Below are 23,840 nucleotides of genomic sequence, written 5' to 3' on the forward strand. Positions count from 1 at the left end.
GAGGGTGTTGATTGAGCCTTTGAGGACGGAGCTACAAGCAGATCCATCCAGCGAGGATCACCACCGAGTCGCCAGGAGTTATTTTCCTTGCCAAGCCATGACTCACTGCTCGCCCAGCCTTGGAAATGAGTCCCTTACTGCAGCCCTGCCGGGGAAGTAAAGGGGAAAACATACAAAGCAAACGCTACACAAGAGCCGTTTCCCAGCCGGCAGGAGAGAGCTGGGGAGAACCACAGGAACCGGGGCTGTGTTTTTCTACAGGATTCTTATACGGAGCACGGAAAGTTATTAAATTCCACGTTTTCAAGCGCAGGGGGAGGCTTTTGCGTGGACGCGCTACAGCCATTCAGCCACCCTTATTATTTTGCCCCAACCTGACGCAATCGCAACATGCCGCCGAGTCACCCCCCACTTCACGGCATCCTGCTGGTGGAAGTCGACATCCACGGCCAGGGCTTGGCTGCACCTTCAGAGTCTGGGGGGGGTGGTGTGTGTGTAGGGGGGTGTCCCCAATAACAGAGAGAGGGGGAACCCCTGGCCCCTGCTCTTGCGGGGCGGGGTGCCCTACCAAAACGCAGCTTTTACGGGAAAGCGCCCTGGCAGGGGTTGCGGGCACGAAATTCCCTCCTCTCGGGGGTGAAGCCACGGCGGGCAGCGACAGGGGTGGGAAGGGGGGGGCCCTGCTGAGCGCCCCCCCCCCGCCGCCCCGGCTCCCGCCGCCCGCCCGGTGCCGCGCGCCCCCTGGCGGCTGCAGCGCAGGGCCGCGGCGGGGCCCCCCCAACCTCCCCGGGGAAGAGGAGGGGGGGACGGTTTGCGGGGCTCGGGGCCGGTGTCGGTGCGTGCCAGCACCCGCCGGGTCCCCTGGGAGGGGCAAACTCGGTCCCATGCACGGCCCCGAGGCAGGGAGAGGGATTTGCTGCCTTGCAGCGCAGGCCCGCGGTCAGCCCGTGAGAGGAGCCTCGCAGGAGAGGAGCTGGTCAGATCTCAGCACCGATTTGACACGGCTTTAGCACAATTTGCTTCCATTTCCATCTCTAGATTTCTCCAGCCACCGCTCTGGACCTCCCAGGTTAGCAGCAGTGACACCCCACGCACCCGAGGTGAAAGCAGCTTTCCAGGCCGAGATGGAAGATACCGACAAAAGGACCAAGATGCTGCAAGGAAATTGTACAGCTGAGTTACACCAGTGTGCAAAGCTTCATCTTACACAGATAAGCTCTAATCAGCACCAGGATCCATTGCAGATCCTGAATGTGCAAAACCCAGCTCAGGAACAGAACAGCCCGAGTACCAACAGACTATACAGATCTGTAAGTGGAATTTAGTAACTCCTATAAATACTGTTTTTCACGTACAAAGAAGTAAAAATTTATCATAACCCAGCTAGTAAGTCCTTCAGAAATCTTAAAATCTGTGCTTCACAAAGCAAGACAAAACCAGGCTGAGTTGAAGAGCAATATTCTTCCTGAGTCGTGGTTATCGCTTGTCCCATCGCAGCTGGATTGGTCCAATCTGTAAAAAAACCCACACCAGATCTCTGGTTTCTTGTTGCACTCAAGTGTTTTAGGAGACAAAAAGACACCTTCAGAAATCAGAGCCGGGCTCCTTTTCAAGACAAATGAGAAAGAAATAGATAAAGCAGTGACGTCAGCAGTGACAACATACAACTGTTAGCAGCCCGACTGCAGATCGGCACCAGCCCTGCAGCCCAGCGGGGCCTGAGAGGCAGCTTTGTTAAGCCACGGCTCAGCTAACACTATTTACAACTCACAAGGGCATCAACATTAATGAGAACATTCAGTATTTTGTTTTTCAAAGGCCAGGTTTGCCGTTCAGCCTGGACACATTGCTGCTGCGTGAACTAAGGAAAACAGCAATGAAATCACTTCATTTATACCAAACCCACTTACCTCTGGTTCCAGGCAGGCTCCTCTTCTACCCCCAACCCCAATAAAATCAGCTACTAAAATCCTTTGACAGAATTTACAGGCAGCCACGTTCCAGAAAACAAGGTGAATTTAAGGTCCAACAAGTTGAGAATGAAAACTAGAAACTCTCAAAATCCGACCCTTCTGCTCCATGCCCTACTTACTGAACCACAAGAACTCCACACTCACTATTTTACAGTGAGTCGGCCTGAATTATCCGGAGGATTGATTACATGTCCTACATGGTCTTATCTCTTAATACAAGGAGTAAGATCATTCAATTCAATCATGAAGCACTTCAGCAGATACCACATTTTTCACTCAACATCAGGCTTCGCTACTATCTTGCCCCAGCCAGCCTGGAGGCCAAAGCATCTTATTCCCAGCACATCCTCAGCTTAGCCACTAAACCACAAAACCAGCAAAATTAACCTCCGCTTTCCTCCCGGCAGAGCTCTCTGTAGAAACTGCATGGCCATTTACTTCAACAGCTTTAAAACTCACTTGAAATGGGGTACCACAGAATTACAAGGTCTCTGGCAGGTCAGCAAATAATCTCTGTAAAACACTTGGCTTGTAGATCAGGAGGGGAAGGCAGCAAGAGTTCAGACACCTACTCCAATCACAAGGGGCCTGTTCGCGGGCGAATTGTTGGGTATTTATTTTCTTAAATGCCACACCAGCTAGTAGTTGGATAGCTGATCTGAATCACTTGCAAATACAAGCAAGGAGAACAGCAGCCCTGGCATCCCATTAACTGCCCCAAGCACCCTGACACCACTCAGCACGTTAATTACAGTAAGAACGAGAATGTTCATCACAAATTTAAGAACAAAAGGCTGTCAGGATAATGTCCCGAAGTATTTTGCTAACTTGTAAACTGCACTCCAGGAAGGTAAGCAAGTGTCATGTACAGCACCTCGTTTAAAAGTCAAACGGTCTCCGCTGAGATCAGTTCAATCTGGTGAATCTGACTAAGGAACAGTAGGATTTTGCCTTCCTGCATGCTTGCAAATTAGCACACATCAACTGTAATTAAATGTTTAATCTCAGGCACTTTGACCACTTTGGTTTGTCTATTGTATTGCACAAAGCAGTTATATTGCTGTATACATAATATACAGGATCTCATAAGGGAATTGCAGCTTCTGTGTCTTCCCGGAAGAAAAACCTGTTCTTTTGTTCTGGAACAGACATTATAAAGAGATTTCCACTGGCTAGTTAACATTAACCGTTCTTCAGCAGACTTCAGAGCTGTGACAGTGAAGCACTCGTAACGCTGCAATGCTGTTTGACTGCAGATCAAACCCAGAAAACAACAAATGCCATCTCCAGCAGCCTAGTTTAAACCAAGAACCACATCGTCAAAACACTTCAGTTCAACATAAAAGTGCACATTTGACAAGTTTTCTCTAAATGCTGCTGAATGGTTAAATGTCTGGCCTGGCAGCAGCCTCCAAGCAGCTGATTTCCAGTTGAAACTTAGTCATCAAAAGGGGATTCCCACCCAGCCAGTCCCGAGCACCGGCAGCCAGATGAGGAACCCTGGAATCAGAGACTGGCCTTTCATCCAAGTTCTTCAGCAAATGCAAAGAACCAAAGTGCCCTCCACCCCACCCTCTCCCCTCCTGCCCCTACTTGGACCCTTCCCTTTTTGAAGTGCGTTACCCAAAGTACCAGAATGACTGTCCCAGAGACCTAAAGCCTTGTTAGGTTTCTGAGGAACAGAAGACATTGAGAGCAGGACGTATTTCCTCCTCAACCCTGACACCCTGTGGCAGTCGCCATCAGATCAGAGGGAGGTGCAGGTGGAGACCTTCTTCCCACGCCGGCAGCTCCACCTGGCAGCCGTGGCCCTTGCAAAGTCCTTGTCTCTGCCACCAGTCTCCGATCCACTCCAGAGGCACATGATGGGAATTCATGGTCTCTCTCCTCAGGTTCAAACTAACAACCTACAAGCAAAACATTTTACATCCTAGCAGCCACTCCCTCCGCTTTCACTGCTGCTAAACACAAAAGGATTTATAAAGAAAGGAACAGCAAGAAGAAAGTCACTTGGCAGACACCTTTGAAGCACAAAACTGGTTTTTTTGAGCAGGTTTTGTTTTCTCATAACAGACTGCACAGCCGTAGTCTTCTGCTGTCTTCTACTTGCACATGGTGCCTACCCAGAGGAGCTGCTGAGTTTGGTGGGCCTTGGTAAAGAGCAGCAGCACGGGGCCCCGGCAAGAGGGATCCCACACACGTTCCACACATCTGCCAGCAGCCATATGAAAACAAAATGTTATTTTCAGATACCAAGGCTGATTGAAGTCAGTGACTAAAGCATCTTTGGGACAGGTCATGGTCACTGCACCTTTACCATTGCAGCCATCTCCCTTCTGAGCATTAGTCTTTTGAAAGGCAGCAATGCCAGAACCTGCTGGGACAATCTAGCCCTGGAACTGCTCGATAGGTCTTTTTGACCTCAAACTTCCTTTCAGACAGCAGGGCTGCTAGGAAGTTGGCAGCAATGGATGTATACTAAAAGGTACTGCTTCTACAGACATGCTTTCAACCAGAAGTGATCCAAAAATCCATTCCCTATGCACATGTGATGAGCACGCCCCCATTTCCATCACGGTTTTGAACCTCTGAGCATCTGAAGGTATCGCTCTCATTTTTAGGGATAAAAATGGCAATCGGGTAGCCAGCCACGCATCTTGCCAGGAACAAGTAGCAGAACTGGTGGCATAAGAAGCAAGTACTCACATTTCTAGCCGTTTCCTCTGCTCAGACTATATTTGGAGTCCAAGTCTCCAAAAGCAGCAGATTCATATCACACTGGTTTCCTTATGAGGCATGTAGCCCAGAAGTCAGCAAAGATGCTAAAACAAATTGCTTCTTTGTTTGCACAAAGGTTGAGGACTCAAAGAATATTTCCTATTTTTAGAAGGAAAAGAATTGGAAAAAAAGTAGCACAGCAGGAGATAAAGGGGATGAAAGTCAAAGGGGATGAAAGAGCCCTGAATAAAGAAATCGCTGCAGAATATTCTTAAAACACCCACAAACTTAGTATTTCAAGTGCTATTCTAAAAAAGCAGCTTTGGGTAAGGGCCTGTGTGTTCAAAGGCTACTTCACTTATTTCCCAAAATGCTTCAACAATTGTCCCACAGAGATTTAGACCTTTTAGGGAAGCTACTAAAAGGTTCCTATCCCAATACCTTGCAGAAGAAGTGTGTAGCCACAAGCAGAAACTGTAAACAGAGCCCTGAAATACGGGAGGTCAAAGGACCCAAGAGCAAACACTTCCCTTGAAGAAAGGCATTGCCATGCTCCCTCCACAGCTATTCACGAATTATCAGCTCAAACATTACTGGGCAAGTGAACTGCAGGCTCGCTTCCATGTCAGGTCTATCCAACGCCACAGCAGAGCTTTCAAGGAACCACAGGCACAAGGTGAGACTTGCCCAGCCAAGCACAAAGCTCCCACTTCTTCAATATTTTGTTTTTTAAGATCTCGCAGACTTACAGGCAGATGAAATGCTAGATAAGACAATCCTTTGACTAAGAGGCTCAAACCTAGCTCATACCATGCTAAGATAAGCCAGTGGTCTTTGGGAGGGGGTCTAGGCAGCCACAGCGTGGGCAGTAGATGGAACAGCGGAAATAGGCTCTGAAAATAGAGTGTGATCCTTCACCCGCACGGCAGGAAGGATCTGAAGAGGGGAAAGGTATTCCCGTGACACTTCCCTTCAGCAGATCACTTGTGTAGGTGGGACCTTGGAAAGCAGGGAAACTCGGCCCGACAATGCGTGTATATTTAGATTTCAGTTATTCCTCTCGCTAACCTCCGTCCTCCCACCCACCTCACAGCTCCGCTGACGACTCAGGGGCAGCACTCTCCCTCCAGCACAGACTACGCAGGGCTGTGCCCCGGCCTCACACCGAGGCACAATCCATTGCCACCACCTCTCAGCTCCTACACAGAACCTTGCAGCTTCCCACCGCTTCAGAACTTCTTCCGTCTCCAGGAGGTTTCACAGCACGAGTCGGTAGCTGAGGGCTCAGGCTGACAAGTTGCTGCGACTTGAGCAGTTTATGCATTTGCTAAGCCAACACCAATCACACAGGCACAGCCTACAGCAAAGTAATTCAGTTTTGCTTAAGTCCAGCATTAGAGTGAAAAATGAAACCATCTGATGCCCTACAACACAGACACACATCCAAATTACTGCAGATAACTGACATGTGGTTACTTAAACTATAGTCGCTTGCTCAGGGCCACGTCCCAAGGCTTGCAAGAAGTTTCTGTATATTCTTCTCTATACTTGAAAAACAACACAAGGTAGGGTTGAGAGCAAATTTTAAGTTGCATACCTGTTCTAAAATAACTGTGTATAGAAACAGCTCTGACGCTTCACTGCAGCTGCCTGGAGACCATGCTTCCACTAGTCTTCAGGGATGAGCATGAATTAAAATCTGAAGACAACAGCAAATTTCATTTTTAATTAGCCAGGGCAGCCAGCCAAGGAGGGCTCCCCCACCCATGACTAGCGAAGCCTGACAGCTAAAAAGGATTTATGCTTCACTGTGCAGTCCCAGTGGCCATTCGAAGCACACCAACTCTGAACACGTGCCAATGCAGTTAAAACAAAAGCCAGCCATGCAGTATTGTGAATGCAGTTAATATACAACCAGTTAAGGACAGCAATACATCAAAAAGCACCAGGCTTTGAAGGAACAAAGGGCATCGACTTCAGCTCAGCTCCTGCACGCAGCTCTGCCTTACCTCATCTCCAGCCTCAGTGCCGGGAACAACCCAGGAGTCCTGAGCTTAGCAGCACTTGGAGAATGAGCGTCCTTAAAAGCAAAGTAATTTTAAGGAAATAATAATGAAAGACCCATCTGCTTATTTTGCCTTTCATATGGGGCTCTTAGCTCCCAGCACTAAGGCGGCAACACATAAAGCTTCACAACCAGCTGTGTGGGGTGTCTGTGCATGCAAAGATCAAGTACAGATACTCCATCCTAAAACTGCACAGCTGAATTTGTTCAGAGGGAAAGGGGAGGTAATTTTACTTAAGTTGGCAAAATGCAAACAGAACATAAAGCCTTTAACATCCCAGGCTACCAGCACTGCTCAAATCAGGAGTCAAAGCTCTCAGTAACCTCAACAGGCTCCAATCCCATGTCTCACTGATCTACCTAAAAAATGGAGTTCAGCTGCATGTAAAAAGGGACAAAAAGCTTTGTGATACAAACACAGCTGGCTGCTGGCAGTCCCAGCAGAGGCCGAGTCCTGGTGAATAAGCAGAGCTCACAGTGTTGCTCAAAGCCATCCTATTAATACAGGCTGGAGAGATGGAAAAACTCGCCCTGCTGCTGTCTGTGCTTTGTCCTGGGGTTGAGCAGGGAGCTGTCATCTCCACAGCCATTGCTTCAACATCAGCTGCCAGCACCACACTCCCTTTACCCATCCTCCCCCTCCGAAAGTCATCATTTGGGATTAGTTTGCCACGAGCAAATCATAAGGGAAAGCAATCACCACAAATTAAATGTGCACCTTGCAGGCTAACAATTAGAGGGCACAGAGGCAATTTTTGCCACCAGGATTATAAGCACGACATGTTTTTATGCATGTGTTCTTGGCTCGTAGCTGTTCCAACCCGGCCACTGGGCTCCAACAGACCAGCTTTGTATGAAGCCAAAAACTGGCCTTGAGCAGACAGGCCCGGTACATCTGCCACGCCAAGCAAACCGCACTGCTGACAAATACATCGATTCTCAAGTTTTAAGGATGGCGTCACCTAGCTGCACAGGAATAATCTAGAAATAACATTATGGCTACAGAGCTGCACTTCACTACAAGTTAGAAGTCACCAACTGCAACATCACAGCCCACAAGATGTGAGGTCAATATGCTTAATAGAGTCTGCCTTCCCACGGGGCAGGCAAGAGCCTTCATGCAAATCTCATTTCAACGGGAGGAAAAAAATGGCCATTTAAATCATGTCTTCCATAGCCATTTTAGGCAAACAGATGGAAAAGCTATTCAAGGCAATCTCTAAGCCAAAAATCTATGAGTTCTAGTTGCAACCGTACCCTTGCATCAGTTAAACCTAACAGTGAGGAGTCTGCTTGCCTCAGGGCAAGGTACTACACAGTGCCTAAAGCAAGAGCTCTAAAGCCACATTTTGTTTAATAAAAAAACCCTGTATCTTCTGCAAGACAGAGCAGCCTAAAGGAATAAACACAGAAAGAGAAGTCAGGAGCTACCATGAGCTGATCCTTCTTTATGGCTTGCCATGTGCCTTGTTCAAATCACATACCAGCTCAACGCTTCTAGCCTCTTACCTATTAAGAAAGGGGATGTTATTTGTTTTCAAGAGCTTGGGATAGCCAATAGACTTGTATTCCAGATTTCACAGATGGGAGATTCCAAAAAAGATCTTCCAGACGTGCAACACAGCTTTGATCAGGTCTGGTCCACACCACTAGTGCAGTACAGTTGCAACTGATGCATCTGCCAAACCAGCTTATTTTCTAATCACCTTCTACATTTGAATCAAAGACACAAAGTTTAAAGAAATAAGGTTCTTTATGATGCTTAACCAAGGAGGAAAGAACAGGTCCACAACCTCTGGTAAGATATCCAAGAGTGTACTCACCAGTGTTCTCTTCCATTCCTCTTGCACACTAGCTTTCTGAGCAATTCCTACAAAAACAGGAAACAAAATTGACACACAAATTAAAATTCCAAGCATGACCAAAGCTCAGGTTTAGTTTCACTTCTCTGTCAGCTCTGCTGAGTTGACACATAATCAGCGTGGAGGGAACCTAGAGCAGAAATCCTGCCCTAGCAAACTAGGAACGAGAGCGTGTGGCATCTTCACCCCTCTTTGAAGTAGCCTCTAATCACACACATGCTGTGTTGGAAAGAAAAGGGAAACAAAATTAAGGCGTAATAATTACAAAGCATCAAATGTTTGTTCCCAGGGAAAACGTCCCACATCTGCCTCTTCAAGAAAGCATGTGCCTGCTGTAAAAGGGAACAGCTAATGCTTATCTAGCAAAGGCAGAAGAGCACAGGAAGTATTTCAGATGTCACACAACATCGAGACAGTTCCAAACATACCGGAGAAAAAAGACAAAAAGGAGGAACTGGGATTTTGGTAGCAAACCCGGCATTTCAGAACTTTCTCCAGAGAAAAGAAGTGCAAGAGGAACTAAGTTTGGGGAAATCAGGAGAAACATCTTGGTTCTGATATATTACGTGGCACAGTAAAAACATGCTCAGCGTTTTAGAAAAAGGGTGCTTCTGTCCTGAGGAGCTTGCAGTTGAAACTAAGACAACCACAATAGGAAATGTCAACAGGCACAGCATGGGGTGATTGGGAAAGAGCTACCAAACAAGCTGGTTTCCAGTACTGAGAAGTCAAAGCTAGCTTTTATGTGTAGCCCATTTCAGCCTAACCCTTCACCACTAAGTCTAGGACAGCTCATCACCACCTTACCTCCCAGCAAAGCCCAGTTTTCTTGGCTGTAATGCAACATCAGATCAGAGGGATTGGCTCCATCTGATAATTTGCTGACTTTACAGCACGTGCTCAGCTTGCACGAAAGCGTCGGAGCATCACAGGGCTGCGGTGGCAGAGGAGATAACCCTACCACACCATCACTGGAAGTGTGCCTGAACAAGCCATCGCCAGCAGGGCTTTTAAGCTTTGCTGAACTGTGTGGGCGAAACACTTCTTTTGATCAGACAACCATGCTCCAGGCTACTTCTCTCTGTTGCAGCTAGAATACCGTTGCAGCAATATTCTTAGATGGGGAGAACACCTCGACAAAGCCAGTAAACTCTCAGAACATCGTTGGCAATCCCAACATTTAAACAGCTTAGCACAGAGAAGCGCTAGCTGTGCAGACTTCTGGGCAGCAAGTCAGTTGCCCAAGAACATCAGTTGTTCTTCATTTCAGAGGCAGATTACCAGGGAAATACCCTCAGAATCCCTCCAGCTTAATCCATTAACACTGTTAAAATACAGCTAACTTTCACATGCATTTTGGATGCACGATTTGGTACATCCATTTGATGTGCCTAAAGGCTGCATCAAGGACACCATTTGCAAAAACTAGAACGAATGCTCGCCACTGAAGGCACAAGAGCCATCATGATTTTTACAAGTATCATTATCAAGTCAGCATCTTCACACAAACCCAAACCCCCAGTTAGTAGCAACTCTACAGGGTGTTTGCAAGTAAGGTCTCCCTGTCTGCCCTTTCCTTCTGGGAAGGAAAAGCAGAAGAGAAACAAAAGCAGACACCTCAAAACCTACTTGAACCTCAGCGTAGATGACAGCAACCCTCCTACTCCCCCGGAGCCACCAGGGAGTTCAGTTTAATTCGCCTTTCAAGGGCATTCCTGCGCAGGCTGTGCTGAGCTTTGCATATTACAAGGGGCACATTTGTGCCTGGAATACTAATCCCGGCAGCCCGTCGCTGCTGGACACTCACTGTACGCACCAAGGACATCTGTCATCGCCTGACAGCGCGGCTGGAAGCACCGCAGCCTGCGTGGGGAGGGATCCTTCTGAGCAAAACACGAAATCCACAATCATCTAATTATTCAGAGAACAAGCATAAAAGGCACGTTGGAGGAAAAAAAGAATGATGCCAGGTTAGAGGAAGAGGGAGCAAAGTCAGGACTCACAGCATTTCCACAAGGCTGCCAAAGCAGGAGCGCATGTCTGCCTGCGTGAAGAAACAGGCACTTTCTCACCAAAGCAATGGATTAAGCAGTGCAGATCCTGCTGCCAGCATTAACTAGGACTGGCTAATTAGGAAGCTGCATTCTGCAACGGACAGTTCGAGATAACCTGCCCCACAGAACAGAAAATTCCTTTTATCCCCTACTGTCAGATGTTTCCCAGGTACATAAGCCAGAGAAAACTTGGATTTTGCATTTCCTTTAGCATGACACATGCTACAGCTCCTCTGAATATTCATGTCCTCAGAGTGCTCACACATTCCCCGGGCCTGACAGCTGTGTGAAATTCCTCTGGTACCAGCACAGCTCCTTTCACCGCTTGGGATACACCGCTTTGCAGCCCTGCTGCCTGCCCCTTGCTGCTGCACAGCATCGCAGCGAGCAGAAGCACGGCCTTTGTCTGGCTTGTTAGTTCAAACACTTAGGGTTCCCCCCGCCCCCCCCCAGCTCTTCATACCAATCTACGAATATATTCTTGTTCCAATATATTCTTGTTCCATTGACCCGTCTCTGAACTCTCAGCAGCAAGGTGATGGCTTTTTTCCAGCTAGGCAGCTAATCCACACACAATAGAAAATGACTGCTCTGCTGCCATGCTGTAGTATTTTCTACGCTGTTTTCTACTGTTTCTTCAGTCTTAACACGCTCTCTGCTGAAGCAGGGAATTTCATCTGTCCCAGCTTTGCCCATGTGCTCAGCCCCGCATCCTCCTGAGGGTGTGGTGCCACAGCAACACAACCCGACCAAAGTCCAGCCTCTGGACGTCCTGCCATGCCTTCCCACCCCACCCCTTCCTTGCACCAGCACACATCCAGCGGCCCAGGGAGCACTCAAAGCTGACCCAGATGCAAACCCAGCACTTTGAGGAGCCCACAGTGGGTTGGGAAGGACGGGACCCCAACAGCCCCAGCTCCAAACACCAAGTCACCACGAAGCTGCACACTAAGGTGCCACTGTTTTTTTCCAGCCTCGGGCAATCCGCATAGTTCAGCTACGAGCTTTACTGATTACCAGCTTACCCACTTTCTCATGGTCTCATTTTCAGCAACCCTTATCCAGACCTCTTGAACATTACGCTTTCAGCTTCCTCCACACTGAAGCTCATTAGCTGTACCACTGTCCCCACAGGCGTTTCTGATCTAGGACTGCTCATCTCCTCCAGTAACGCTGAACAGCTTCCTTCAAAAGACTACGGGATCTTTCCAAAAGTCCAACTAAAAAACAAGCCAATGTTGGTTGTTTTTCCCAACCAAACTAGAAAACTGACAACTCTTCCAAACAGAAGTGGCACATTACTTCTCTGCAGCGTCTGCTAACAGGCTTGCCTTAGGCGTGGAAAGCCAGTTTCCATGCTGGCTCAGCTCTAAATCACCATTCCAGAGAGGGACACGACAGCAGCTGGGCAGCTACCACAGGGCTCTTACTGTAATGAGACACAAAACCGGAGGCTATCTTGGAAAAAAAGCATGTGGGGGAGAGAAAGGATGTTCTTATAACAGTCTTGAACTATATCCATCAGCTGGAGGGAGAGGGAAAGGGAAGTGTTAACAAACACCCAACAGCCCGAGGAACAAGGTCCTGCATTAATACAGTCCATTACCGAGCGCTCAAGTGACATATCCATGAAATGAAACCAAGCTCACTTGACAACCTCCTAGAAGATATTTTATTGTGACCTAATATGGTGCTAGTAACCATCAATAAATATAATATTATAATTCATTATGCTAGTTCAGTCCTTTGCTTTACACCATTTAAAAAATGATATTACTACAGCAGCACCCAGAAGCCCAAATCCTGAGCACGTCCCCGCTGCTCGGATGACAGATGAGCCTAGTGAGGGGCTGCTCCTGCCTGCAAGAGCTCACAATTATAACAAGAAAAAGTGAAGAGCGAGAATAAGGCTAGCTGGGAGACCGAGGCCAGGCACTGAGCAGCCTGTTCTTCATCACACAGCTTATCCGGGGAGTTTTCATCTGGCTTGCCAACCTTCACTCAAACGGTTGAACCAAGCCATCAGGACTCTTCTCAGTGCATCAAACCCAGCTGCAGACATTTCGGAAAGGCTAAACTCCCAGCAAAAACTTCCCAACTGCCCCACCAGATCTGGTTGTCCACCCCTTTTTATAAATGCAATTAAAAAAAAAAATTCAACATTTTATTCTTTCACCAATCAATTACTCATTCCAGGAAGACAGATGAGCGGATTTTTGCAAAGCTGAGATAAGTCCACCTAATGCTATGGGTATGCTGTCCATGAAGTCCCCAGGGGAAGGGCTAAAGTAACTCAATTTATCTGCCAGTCCTAAGATTAAGAGCATGGTAAACAATATTAAAATTCTGTTCTACAAAGCAGAATAGCGCAACAGCCCAGAACAGTTCTCCCAAGGGGCAGCTTATAGCATGGGGGCACAGACTAGAGTTTAAATATCACAAGGGAAATTCTTAAAAAACCTAAACAGATCAAGCATGCCAAATGCACTACTATAAATTAGAAGACAAGGTGTGAAGGTGAAGTTAACCTCCTGTTGGACCGAGCAGTACAGAGGGCAAGAGAGATGCACAAGCCCTTCTTTAGGTCAGAAGCCAAAAAGCTTGTCTGGTTTTCTGACTTCATTAATAACAAATCAGCTCCACCTAAAAATCTTGGTTTGCTCATGTCCTTCAGTTATCATGGTATGAACATAATTCGCTACAAATGGGTATGCTGGTTTCAAAATCCTCCACGTAGCCTCTGCTGACCCAGCTTGTTCTGTGCTAATCACGCACAGAGCAACGGAGAGGTCAACTCCTGTGCATCCTGGAGGTAAATCTGACTATTCCCCCTCAATAAAATGACACAGATGAAACCAAATCGTTCTCACAACCTAATCTGTCAACACGTCAATGAACAGGGTACACCCATAATTAACAGCCCTGCAGTGTCTCTCTCTTCTCAAGGATCCCAACACTTCAGACTGGAACACGGCTTGCATTTCTTCACTTGTTGAAAAGCAATTGCTTCGAGCAGGAACAGAGCAGCTGCTCAGCACAAGGAAAAGGTTTTGTGGAAGAAGTGGGAAACAGCAGGAAAAAAAAAATCAGAAAATACCATAACAACTATAAATGCGATTTAAATATAATACTAGAATCACTAGGTTTGAGAAATCTAAATACTGTAGATGTTACAGCAAACGAAACCAGCGGCTTTCCGTCACAGATTTAACATTTGATAACTGCCTGCCCATGCAAACAGCAAATATTTTTCAGCAGCGTGGTAGCTGCCTGTGGGTGGCACAGTAATATAACATTACCAGAGAGAAATTGGAAAGGGAAAGGAGCTGCATCCTCTGTGGCTGCAAGATGTGGAACTCGAGCGGGTTTTTTTCATCACTTGTGCAAAGTAAACCTTAAAAATACTCATCGACACGCTGCGCAGAACATTGAAGTGGGACTCCAGACCCACCTTCGCTCGCAGATCTGCTACTGACCAGCACATTGGACCCTGGACAAGGCCCTTTGTCTACCTGTGCCTCAGTTTCCCCCTCTTCAAGAGGGGATTAACTTTTGTAAAGCAATTCAAAACCAAATTTAAACTTTCAATACTCCACTTTCTAGAAACTGCGACCTTATAGAGGATTCCCACAGCAGCACCTGGACACCTTACTCAGCTAACAAGCCAAGCACAGCAAATTGTTTTCATATTTCTACTTGAAACAGATCATACAAAGTCTCACAAAGCCACTATAGCCTCACCCAGGTGTTTCAGTTCACTGAATGAGTCGTATTTACCAAACCTTAAACAAAAAGCCAGCAGCCTATAGGAAAGCATGGCACAGAGATGAACACAGCACGACTTCTATGCCAGCTCCCAGTGACAAATGCTATTTCTATTTAGCTATCAGTATGGTAAACACTTAGAATTTCCCTCCAGACCTTTTGGCAGCTGATCAACCACTCTGGAGGTGTGGATGCACGCATGGGGAAAAAACCTGCAGTATGAATATAGCAAACTAGCTTCCCTACTCACTGTCCTTCGAGCAGCCAAAGGGCTTGCCTCTACCAAAATTATCTTCCCGATAAAAGCAGAGGGTAAAATTAAAGCAGAATGGCCGATTTGTGCAGAGGACAGATGCTCTCGTTCTTATTGTCGCAGAAGCTGACACAGGAGTAAGAGCATCCAAAGGGAGGTAGCGAGGCATAGCTATTCCTCGATCGACCTCCCAAAAGATGGAAGCCCTAAGTCACCAAGAACAAGAGACTATTTACCCTCTGGATTCCTGACTGACAGCTAGACTGTAAAACTTTTGATTTACCTCTACTGTTGAGTAGATATGGAAGTATTTCCCTAGAAGGCTTGACAGATGCACTCATCACCTGCAGGTTACCACACGTCTGTGTGCAGCTGGTATTTAGTGCCCCATCCTCTCAAAACTCCATTTCATCAGCTCTCTGCCCAAGACTTAGCAATGCAGGTTTCAGCTTGGAAAAGTTTCATAAAAGACAAGATTTTAGCTTGGCTCAGCAAGAAGGATCAACACCTAATGCTTGAACCACAACAGTCAACCCCCCCCCCCCCCCCCACCACAGCTGCAGAACAGTTCTGCTGCAGAAACCTTTTCAATAGAGGAAGATGTACATTTAATTATAGCACAGAATGAACAAGATAGCCCATATGCAGAGATCGGTGATGAGAACTAAAAGCAACCCAGGGCTGAAATTTTAAAAAAAGCCAGAAGACCAAGCTTGAGATAATTAAAACCAGGATATTAAAGATGTTCTAGACATCCACAAAACCAAAACCCACTACTTAATCTATCAACACATACAAACCCCTAAAATGTGAGAATTAATAAATTCTTATACTGAAGAACACAATTGACACATCTTGCTATAACCCAGAAGTCTGAGCACACCAAAAGGGAAGAAGGAAAAGAACTGATGTATTTGTAGTTCCCACAGAGGATCCCAGTTATCCGAGTACCCAACTCATTTTTGCACAGTGGGACTTAAGAAAATGAACCAACTCCAGCACCTGCTTCAGCATACTGCAAGCAAAAAACAATGAATATCTGAAGTGCAGAGCTCATTTGCCCAAAATCTAAGCTGCACTTTCTATTTCTCCCTCTCTCCAAAAAGCATGAGATGACAAACTGAATTCTTGACCACTTAAGTCCCATATTAGGAATAACATTATTGCTGCTCGAGCCACCACAGCACCAGAGCATCCCTAGCTAGCTACAAAAATACCAGCTGAGCCTCTGCAAACCTAGGCCACAGCCCAATCTCTGCACCAGAGCAAGGTCTGTATAAGCTAATTAGTGCACTAATAGGAAGCACACAGGAGATTTGGAAATGCCTAGAGTCCAATTCACCTTTCAGAGAAGGTTATACTAGTGTAAAGGGAAAGCATTCAGGAGCGTGGTCGCTATTCCTCAGACCTGTGAATATTAAGAACAAAGTCTTGAGATGCCTTTTCTTCTAAAGGTATAAAAACAACACACAACATATTAAACACTGAGCATCTAAGACTCAAACTTCAAAATTAGCCTGACTGCCTTAAACCACCCTAAACACAGGCTACAAATAAAAGCACTCCTTCTCACCCAGATCTTTTCCAGCTTGTTGCATTGCCACAAAAACTCTAACCCCAGCTTTTTTTAAGGGAGAAAACACGGTAGACACAGGGCTGCAGGTCTCCCTTCCAAAAGGAACTAAAGGTCAGCTTGCAGCTCCTGTGAAATCCCAGCCCCAGCAGCACCACACTTGTTTCAACTCTGGAACTGGCATGTTTCCAGCGTGTCTTTCTGCACAACTGATTTCAGTACAATAGGGCTTGTCAGAAATTAAGATTCCTTTGTGATCTGTACATACCTGCTCTCACAACAGTTTGTTCTTGTACCACACCTCACAGGGCATTTCAATTTACTCAAAAAACCCACTAACCAACCCTATCCGTACAGAACCATGGACACAATTAGAAATGAGAGGATTCATGACTCTGGGGTGAAGAAGCTGCAGCAGCCCGAAAGCGTGGGACAGCTTGTCTGAAGCTAAGACCCAACACTGCAGAGCAAAGCAAGCACTCACGATAGCAATAAATACACCTGCCGACATGCTGTATGCATGAAGTTACATTTTTCCCCGCAATTTTAACAATTATTTTTCCCCCCTTTTTGAATTTGTACAGAGACCAATGAAGAGTCTCACACCTCTGCCACAAAAGACTGATCAGAGATAATCATCGCATTCATTAGGTCTCAGCACTGATTCAGCGACAAGGCTTCACTGTTTCCGAGGAAGCCTACAGCTTTTGAAGCAGCAAAATCTGCTTCTACAACCCAAAGGGACCTCCCAAGAAAAACTGCATCTAATGAGCAAAATCCATTTTAACCCGACGGATGCTACTGAAAACGTGAACCCGGTCCTCTGCTTGTAGTCATCTGCTATGACGCATAAGGATGAGCTTGTTTGGATGTATCAGCAACAAAACCCTCCATTCTCGACCTACCATTACAGCGTGCAGTTGAGAACTGTGGGTTGCACATATCATCTGGGCTATATATAATCTGTGTCTGCACTGCACTGTAACGCGCACCCAAAAGGCACATAATAACAGGGTTACTTATTTACCTCTGGCTTCTAGGGTAAAATACAAACCGCCTTTGCCTTACTTTTGTGGTTTCCATTTTCGTCAAACTTTCAATGGAAACAAAGTAGCCGAGTACACACTGCAATGCTGTGGTAATGCCCCCGTAATTGTGACTCGATAGAAGATTTCATTTGCAACCACCATTTCCTCACCAAAATAAGGCCGCTCTGGCTCAGCCGGGGCAAAACCAGTTTGCAAAGTGTTTCTTTTTGCCTCTTTTTAAGAAGAGGCTGGAATGAGCTTAGCCACTAATAAAGCACTAAAATGAATTTGTCAGAAAGCTCACCTGAACTCCGAAAAAGCCAAGAGCAGTAGAGGCAGTAGCTGAATTTGCAGTCCTGCCATACGGGTCTTTCCCACGGCACCTCGCACGTTTGTTCCCCGCCACATGCCTGAGCGCTTCCTGGGATAAACAGACCGCAGGGTACGTGCGATCTCATCAAACCCCACGCTTTCACGGGTGCACATTCGAGTACATAAAACAGGAACCTCTAATCAAATTCCATACTGAAAGGCAATGCAATATTCCCACTTGAAAAAAATGTGAGCTACAGGAAGTCTGTGCTGTGTAGGTGTCTTTATCAACTTAAGGTATAAAGTCGAGTCAACACTCGTTAACTGGACACAGCTCAGCTATTTAAAATTAAATCTCTTTCTGAATGGACACTCTGAAATCACGTCACTACATCTACAGGAGCCTTAAATTCCGTCTTTTGGTTCAGATTTTGCCTAAGAGTAAGCAGTTCAGGTAGAGTTTGTTATTCAGTTGTAGCCTTATTTTTTCCTTCACAGCCTCACTACAGTAATTTCTAATTACTTCTGATTAAGATATCGAATTTCCTTAAAGAAACCCTCCCCAGGCAATTTATTCTTCTTGTGTTCCAAAGCTCCAGCTTTAATAAAAAGGTGCCCCAGCCATAACTAGGAAAACAGAGAAATTAATTCCCATTACTGATCTGGCAAACTCTTTATAACATCAGTACAGGCAGCGAGGCATCCCACCGTGAAAATAAGCCCATAAAGTTTCTGAACAAGAACATTTCCTTTAAAAAAAAAAATCATTTGTAGTTCTCATTGCTGTGCACAAAGTTTATGAAGCAGCAACACTGCATGAGGATCGTGCTTACTACAGCAGTCTGACCTAACATGCCCCAAGTTAATTCTAATCTCAGCAGAAAGTTGTGGCTTTCCTAACACTCATCCAAACGCTTCTGGATAGGGATCAATACCACTGCTAATTCACACATGGCCATTCATCTTTCAGACCTGGTGGAGGTTTTGGACTGACACACTCCCCCAAACCCCAGGAAGGATAATCTTAAAAAAGGTGCTGGTGATCTCCTTAAACTCCACCATGAACAGGAATGTTTCTTTGAGCCTGCTCTCATTCTCCCCTGACGCTCTCAATTTAGAGATGACAATTTCCAGCCAAAACACTTAGCTGTATTAAGAGCTCAACGAGCTATCAGGGCTTCTTTTCAGTCACAAAAGGACCTTCTACCATAACAATAGCTAGAAAAACACCCAACTGAACAAGCAAATCTCACATCATGCCCTGCAGGCGGGTGAGCTGATCTGGTGCACCAAAGTCAACCCAGTGAAAACTGCTCTTTGACCAACTGTGCAAAATTAAACACCAGGAATCAATTTCAACAGCAACGGGCAGATCAGTGACCAAACAGGACACAGACGGAGAAAGCATCAAGTGTCTCAAACACATTTCCAAGGCACAGAAGCTGCTAGCTGAGGAAATGCCTTCAAGAGGGGGCGTATTAACTGGGAGCTCTCTAGAGCTGGCGCTCTGGTCTGCGTACCCAGCACAGCGAGGTCCCGGGTCACAAGCGGAGGATCCCCCCCACACCAGAGGTGCCTCGGCCAGGAGCGCTCAGGACCCATCCAGCAGCCCTGCCTGAGGAACCAGCACACCTGGGTGGTTTGGCAGATGACCTGAGTCTGGATCACCTTGAATAAATCCATCCAAGAGCTAAGCGAGAACGATACCCACCTTGCAAGGCTATAGAAGAGAAGTCCAATATGAGAAAGAGCCTGTTAGGAGCTTCAGAAGAGAATTAAAACCCACGAACAAAAAAAATCCTTTAAAATTGAGCAACTTGAACTGTAAGTTATGACTTTCTGATGACCTCTCTTGTACGCCAGCTTCAGCCTTTCTGTTCTGTTCAACTGCGGTGTCCTTGGCCATCAGAGCAGGTTCGTTACCACAGTCCGTGACCCCCCCACACTCCCAAGCACAGCTATCAACCAGCCAGAAACTGCTGGTTTGCTCAGCAAACAAGACCTTTTGATAGGTGCCAGCGTGAGGAATGGTTACAAAATTACCCCCCATTCCCTCCACCTACACTAGTGCTCCCAGCAAATTTAAAACAAGCAGCTTTCTGGGAATGGACTTAACTCTTATCAGAACAACAAAAGAGATGAAAAGAAGTGAAACTGGAGGAGAATGTGATTACTTACAAAATGTAATATAGAAAAGACATATTAAAAAATGTTAACACTAGCAGGACCTAAATCCATGCTGAGCCACATAAACTAGAAATAAACAAAAAGTGCTTTGCTACGCTTTTAAGACTTCAAAGGTAGCTCTGAGTAAGCCCCAGGAGTTAAGGACCTGCATTTGTATCAGGCAGCCAAAGTATAAGCTGACAGCATTTCTGGAAATGTAAAAATATGCTGAAATCATGTTAGGATCGTATCCTACCTGCAGCTGGAAAACGTACTCATTTTAAACGGAAGCTGACATCAGTCGTGCGAAACACACCCTAGTTCTGTTCTTACAGAAGGTAGCACGTGGTGAAATACTCCATTTTAAGGAGAAGAAAGATTTTTCACGATGGCCCATGCTTCCAAGGAGATGTCGGCAGCCACAGGGAGACTGCCCAACACATCCCCACTCACGCTCAACGCTTAACCCTGTTAGATGTGTCCACAGAAAGCCACACCACCAAACGCCCTCTCCATCCCTACCCCAGCACAACGTGCCCTTCTAAGGAACAAAACCCACCGCTTTGCCACTGCTGACAGTCATCTCCAGCACGTACACTGCGACTCGGCACACAGGCAAGGGCACACGTTCAAGGGGTTTGCTGCCACACGAGACGAGGAGCTCGGTCCCTGCACGTGGGGATTGCATCGCTGCATGTGAACGCTCCGCACGCTGTCACTTCTCACTTCCAAATGTCAAGCCAAGCTGTTCTAAGGGGACACCTCGTAGTAAGATGGCCAAAGGAAGTGCTTGTGCAGATTCCACTGACCTACGGTGACAGGTTTATTAAAGGGAAACTCAGTTCCGCAATAAAAAGGCTATGGAAGAATAGCTATTTTGTTGTAAAAAGGAACTGAAGCTTGATCCAATCTGACCCAGCTTCACTCTGTAAATTAATGATGCCTACAGCAATCTTCAGAATCAGTAGATATTCTTTCCCCCTCTGACATAAGTCAAAGTTGGACAGATGATGTAATTCCTTTGCAGGCCACAGAGGGTATTTAAGCCAGCTTTGGAGTTTGCCTATAAATGGAGATTTCCTAAATGACTTCATCTGAGGAACACTTCAATTCACAAAGCGGTGTCCACAAAAAACAGTGTTTAGATACACAACAGCAATAAAACAGCTACCCCAGAATACACTGAGCTGTAAAACGCCCACACACAATCCAGCACAAACCTACAGCAGCTTTCACTGGGACTTCAGCTAACAGGTTTGCACTCTCGCATCCCAACAGTGAGGAATGAGCATGCAGAAAGCTGCAGGAGCTCTGCCAACTACCAGTCATCTGCTTCATTGTAAATTTATTTGCTGGAACCTGTAACTGCACCTCTCTGCAGCCTCTCCTGTCCCTCCAGATGGGTCAGGGAGCTCCAGGGGAAGGCAGCTCACGGACAGAGCTGTAACTGCTCTGCAGCCAGGACCAGCTCAGACCACTCAACCCTAACACTCTCCTACCTCCATCCCAGTTTCAGCAGCCAAAGGGAATGAAGCGACCGATTTCTTCAACTGCCTTCCCCATCACTAAGACTTCCTTTCAGTCTTAGGTTAGGTCTAGGTATTAACTATCTTGCTGCAGAGTCAAGCTTTGAGTGCCTTTTACCGCAGCACACACTAATGAAGTCTCCATGTCCCATACCTCTATTTGCAGCAAAGAGTGCACCATAAAGAACCAAAACACACCAGTTTGCCTGGTGTCTTGCAAAAAATGTAACACTAGTGCATTTGGGATAAAATAAGCTTTTTTTTCAGGAGAAAGCATTCATCTGTGTGAGCCAAAGGAAGGAACAGGCTTCCCACAAAAAATAACAGGCCTGAGTAAAAGTCCCCCAGTAACAAACCACCCTAAACCTGTAGAGTTGAGTGTAGCTCTTCCATGCCTGCAGCGTCACAGCTCTTTGGGGTTAGTTCGCACTGAAAACGAATCTGGAGAAACAACTAAACCTGAAAGCTTCCTCGAGGGAGCAATTCAGTGGCAAGCACTGGGCAAGGGCATGCAGGCACAACCACCAAACACAGACCAGAGCAACTGCACTTGAACCCCACGACAGCTCCATGCAGAAGGCAATGAAAGTCGTAGTTTCACAGGCACTTGGCAGCGCACAGAGCAGCTCTGCCTGCCCTCCTCTCTGCTGGCATCAGGAATCTCATCCAGCAGCTGACCCCAGACAAAACCAGCCTGGTGCAGAAACAGCTGCTTTAAATCCAATTCAGTTCCTCAATTTGTTTGTCACATGGCCCACAAACAGTTGTTTGAGTATAAGGGAAGGGAGTGAATACACAGGACCTCTTCTTCAGCAGCTATAGCAGTTTTGGGTGTTTACACAGTTGCAACCCAAAATAGAGGTCTCGCACTGGAGAGCGGTCTGCTGTTACAGAGAAAGGAATAAGATTGGGTTAGGAAGGCATCAAATCAGGCTCCTCATCATCACAAACAGGCTTCAAAAATCTAACATGAATCATCATTCCTTTTCCCACAGCAAACACCCAAGGAAAGGTGCCATCCGTATCTTTCCGTGCTGTTTGAGCCACTTAGATCACCAAGCCATGAGTATCTACGCTACATACTCTCAGAGTATCTAATATTGTGACAAAACAGAACTTGTTTACTCATATTTATAGTATTATTTGAGACCTCTGCTGGAAAACTCTTATTAAACTCCTCCAATACACTTAGGAGCAAAACCCTGAAATGCCAACAGATCCCAATGCACCAGGACCTGCCAGCCCCAGGTTTTGAAATGAGCAGGACCTTGCTGTTCATAGCCCAAGGCCAGGCATGACCCGGGAATTCCAGTTCAACCAGTTTCACCCTTTCTGTCCCTCATTCCTCCCATTTTCTGTTTGGAACAACAGCTACAAAACCCTACCCCAATCTACACCGGAATAAACAATTCATTGTAAACCCATGCAATGGAAAGCCACCTGCTCCCCCACACAATTAAAAGCATTTCCAAATTCCAGCTCTCCCTCAGCCAGCGCAGACAGATGGACACAACAGGCACGCAGGGCACAGAAAGCCCGCTCTGCTTCCAGAAAAGCCTTTGTACCGCAGCGGTCCGAGACACAAAGCCTAATGGCAGAGTCTGCCTCCACAAGAACTGTTTTGTTAAGGGATCACAACATAAAGCAGCAATCCTCCAGCCACAAAACCAGCTCAAACTCACATGCAGGCCAATTAAACTTCCAATCCACTAAAACACACATGCATTCTCTCGGACTTCTGGGGACTCTCAGCTGGCAGATCAGGCCCTGCAATCTAGCTGACATACTACCTGCCCCAGATGTCCCCACATAGTAACTGTGACTAAATTTAAAGTGCAATGGCTCAGTCACCACCACAGACAGCTACAGATTTTCACTTTCTTGCACACCCTCCTCCCATTCAATACCATGTTACAGGAAGGAAATAACCCCTTTGCAAAGGAAGTGATAGCCCTGAGGGCAGACAATAAAAAGCTGAAATGGGAGTCAGATCTGCCTTGCTCACTCCCACAGGACCTGCCCCCCAACCACGTCATCCCTCAAGTCTGCAGGTATTTAGGCTAGACCTGGATTCTCAGCAGGAACAGGGCTGCACTAGGCAAATGGAGCTCCCAGCCACCAGAGACTGGCGATTATTCAAACAGATACTCGCCGCTGCCTTTGCCAAGACACAAAATCAGTGCAAGAGGCCGCTCCTGTAGAGCTCTGCAGTGCACACCAAGTACAACACACACCAGAGACTGAAATCTCCTTCCCTTCTCCCCTGCTTGTGGTCTCCACACGCTGCTCAGCAGCTCTGGCCATCAGCAGTACGCTTCCATTTGAAACACTGGCTCTTGACAGGACTGGATTCCTGGCGTGGTTAATCATTTCCCCAGCAGATCTGAAGCAGATCTGCCACGCCACAGCTCCCGGGCCCTGCATCCAGGCAGAGCCCTCATCCACCCTCAGCGCTGCCCTGGGTGCCACCCTCCCTCTCTGCACCCCAAGGAATAATTTGCGAGCGTGGTGCTGTGCGCCTCACCTTGCCTGAGCGCCAACTCTT

General features: G+C 46.7%; 1 protein-coding gene across 7 annotated transcripts in view; it reads right to left on the minus strand.

Moving 5' to 3' along the window:
- Nucleotides 1–23,840, minus strand: part of PHACTR4 (phosphatase and actin regulator 4) — a 79,068-nt gene that overhangs the window by 35,040 nt on the left and 20,188 nt on the right. For 4 of the 7 annotated variants that reach the window (XM_074894162.1, XM_074894159.1, XM_074894160.1 and 1 more), the window contains one exon: nucleotides 8,580–8,626. The exons of 1 other annotated variant lie outside the window; for it this stretch is intronic. In XM_074894162.1, coding sequence (XP_074750263.1) covers nucleotides 8,580–8,595 — 16 coding nt within the window. In that variant the 5' untranslated portion in view covers nucleotides 8,596–8,626. Of the gene's footprint in view, nucleotides 1–6,288; nucleotides 6,366–6,700; nucleotides 6,772–8,579; nucleotides 8,627–23,840 lie in introns of those variants that run through there. 2 more of the 7 variants (XM_074894164.1, XM_074894165.1) reach the window with 2 other exon arrangements.

This window comes from Strix uralensis, chromosome 25 (genome assembly GCF_047716275.1).
Source record: "Strix uralensis isolate ZFMK-TIS-50842 chromosome 25, bStrUra1, whole genome shotgun sequence".
In the NCBI taxonomy this organism is placed as follows: domain Eukaryota; kingdom Metazoa; phylum Chordata; class Aves; order Strigiformes; family Strigidae; genus Strix; species Strix uralensis.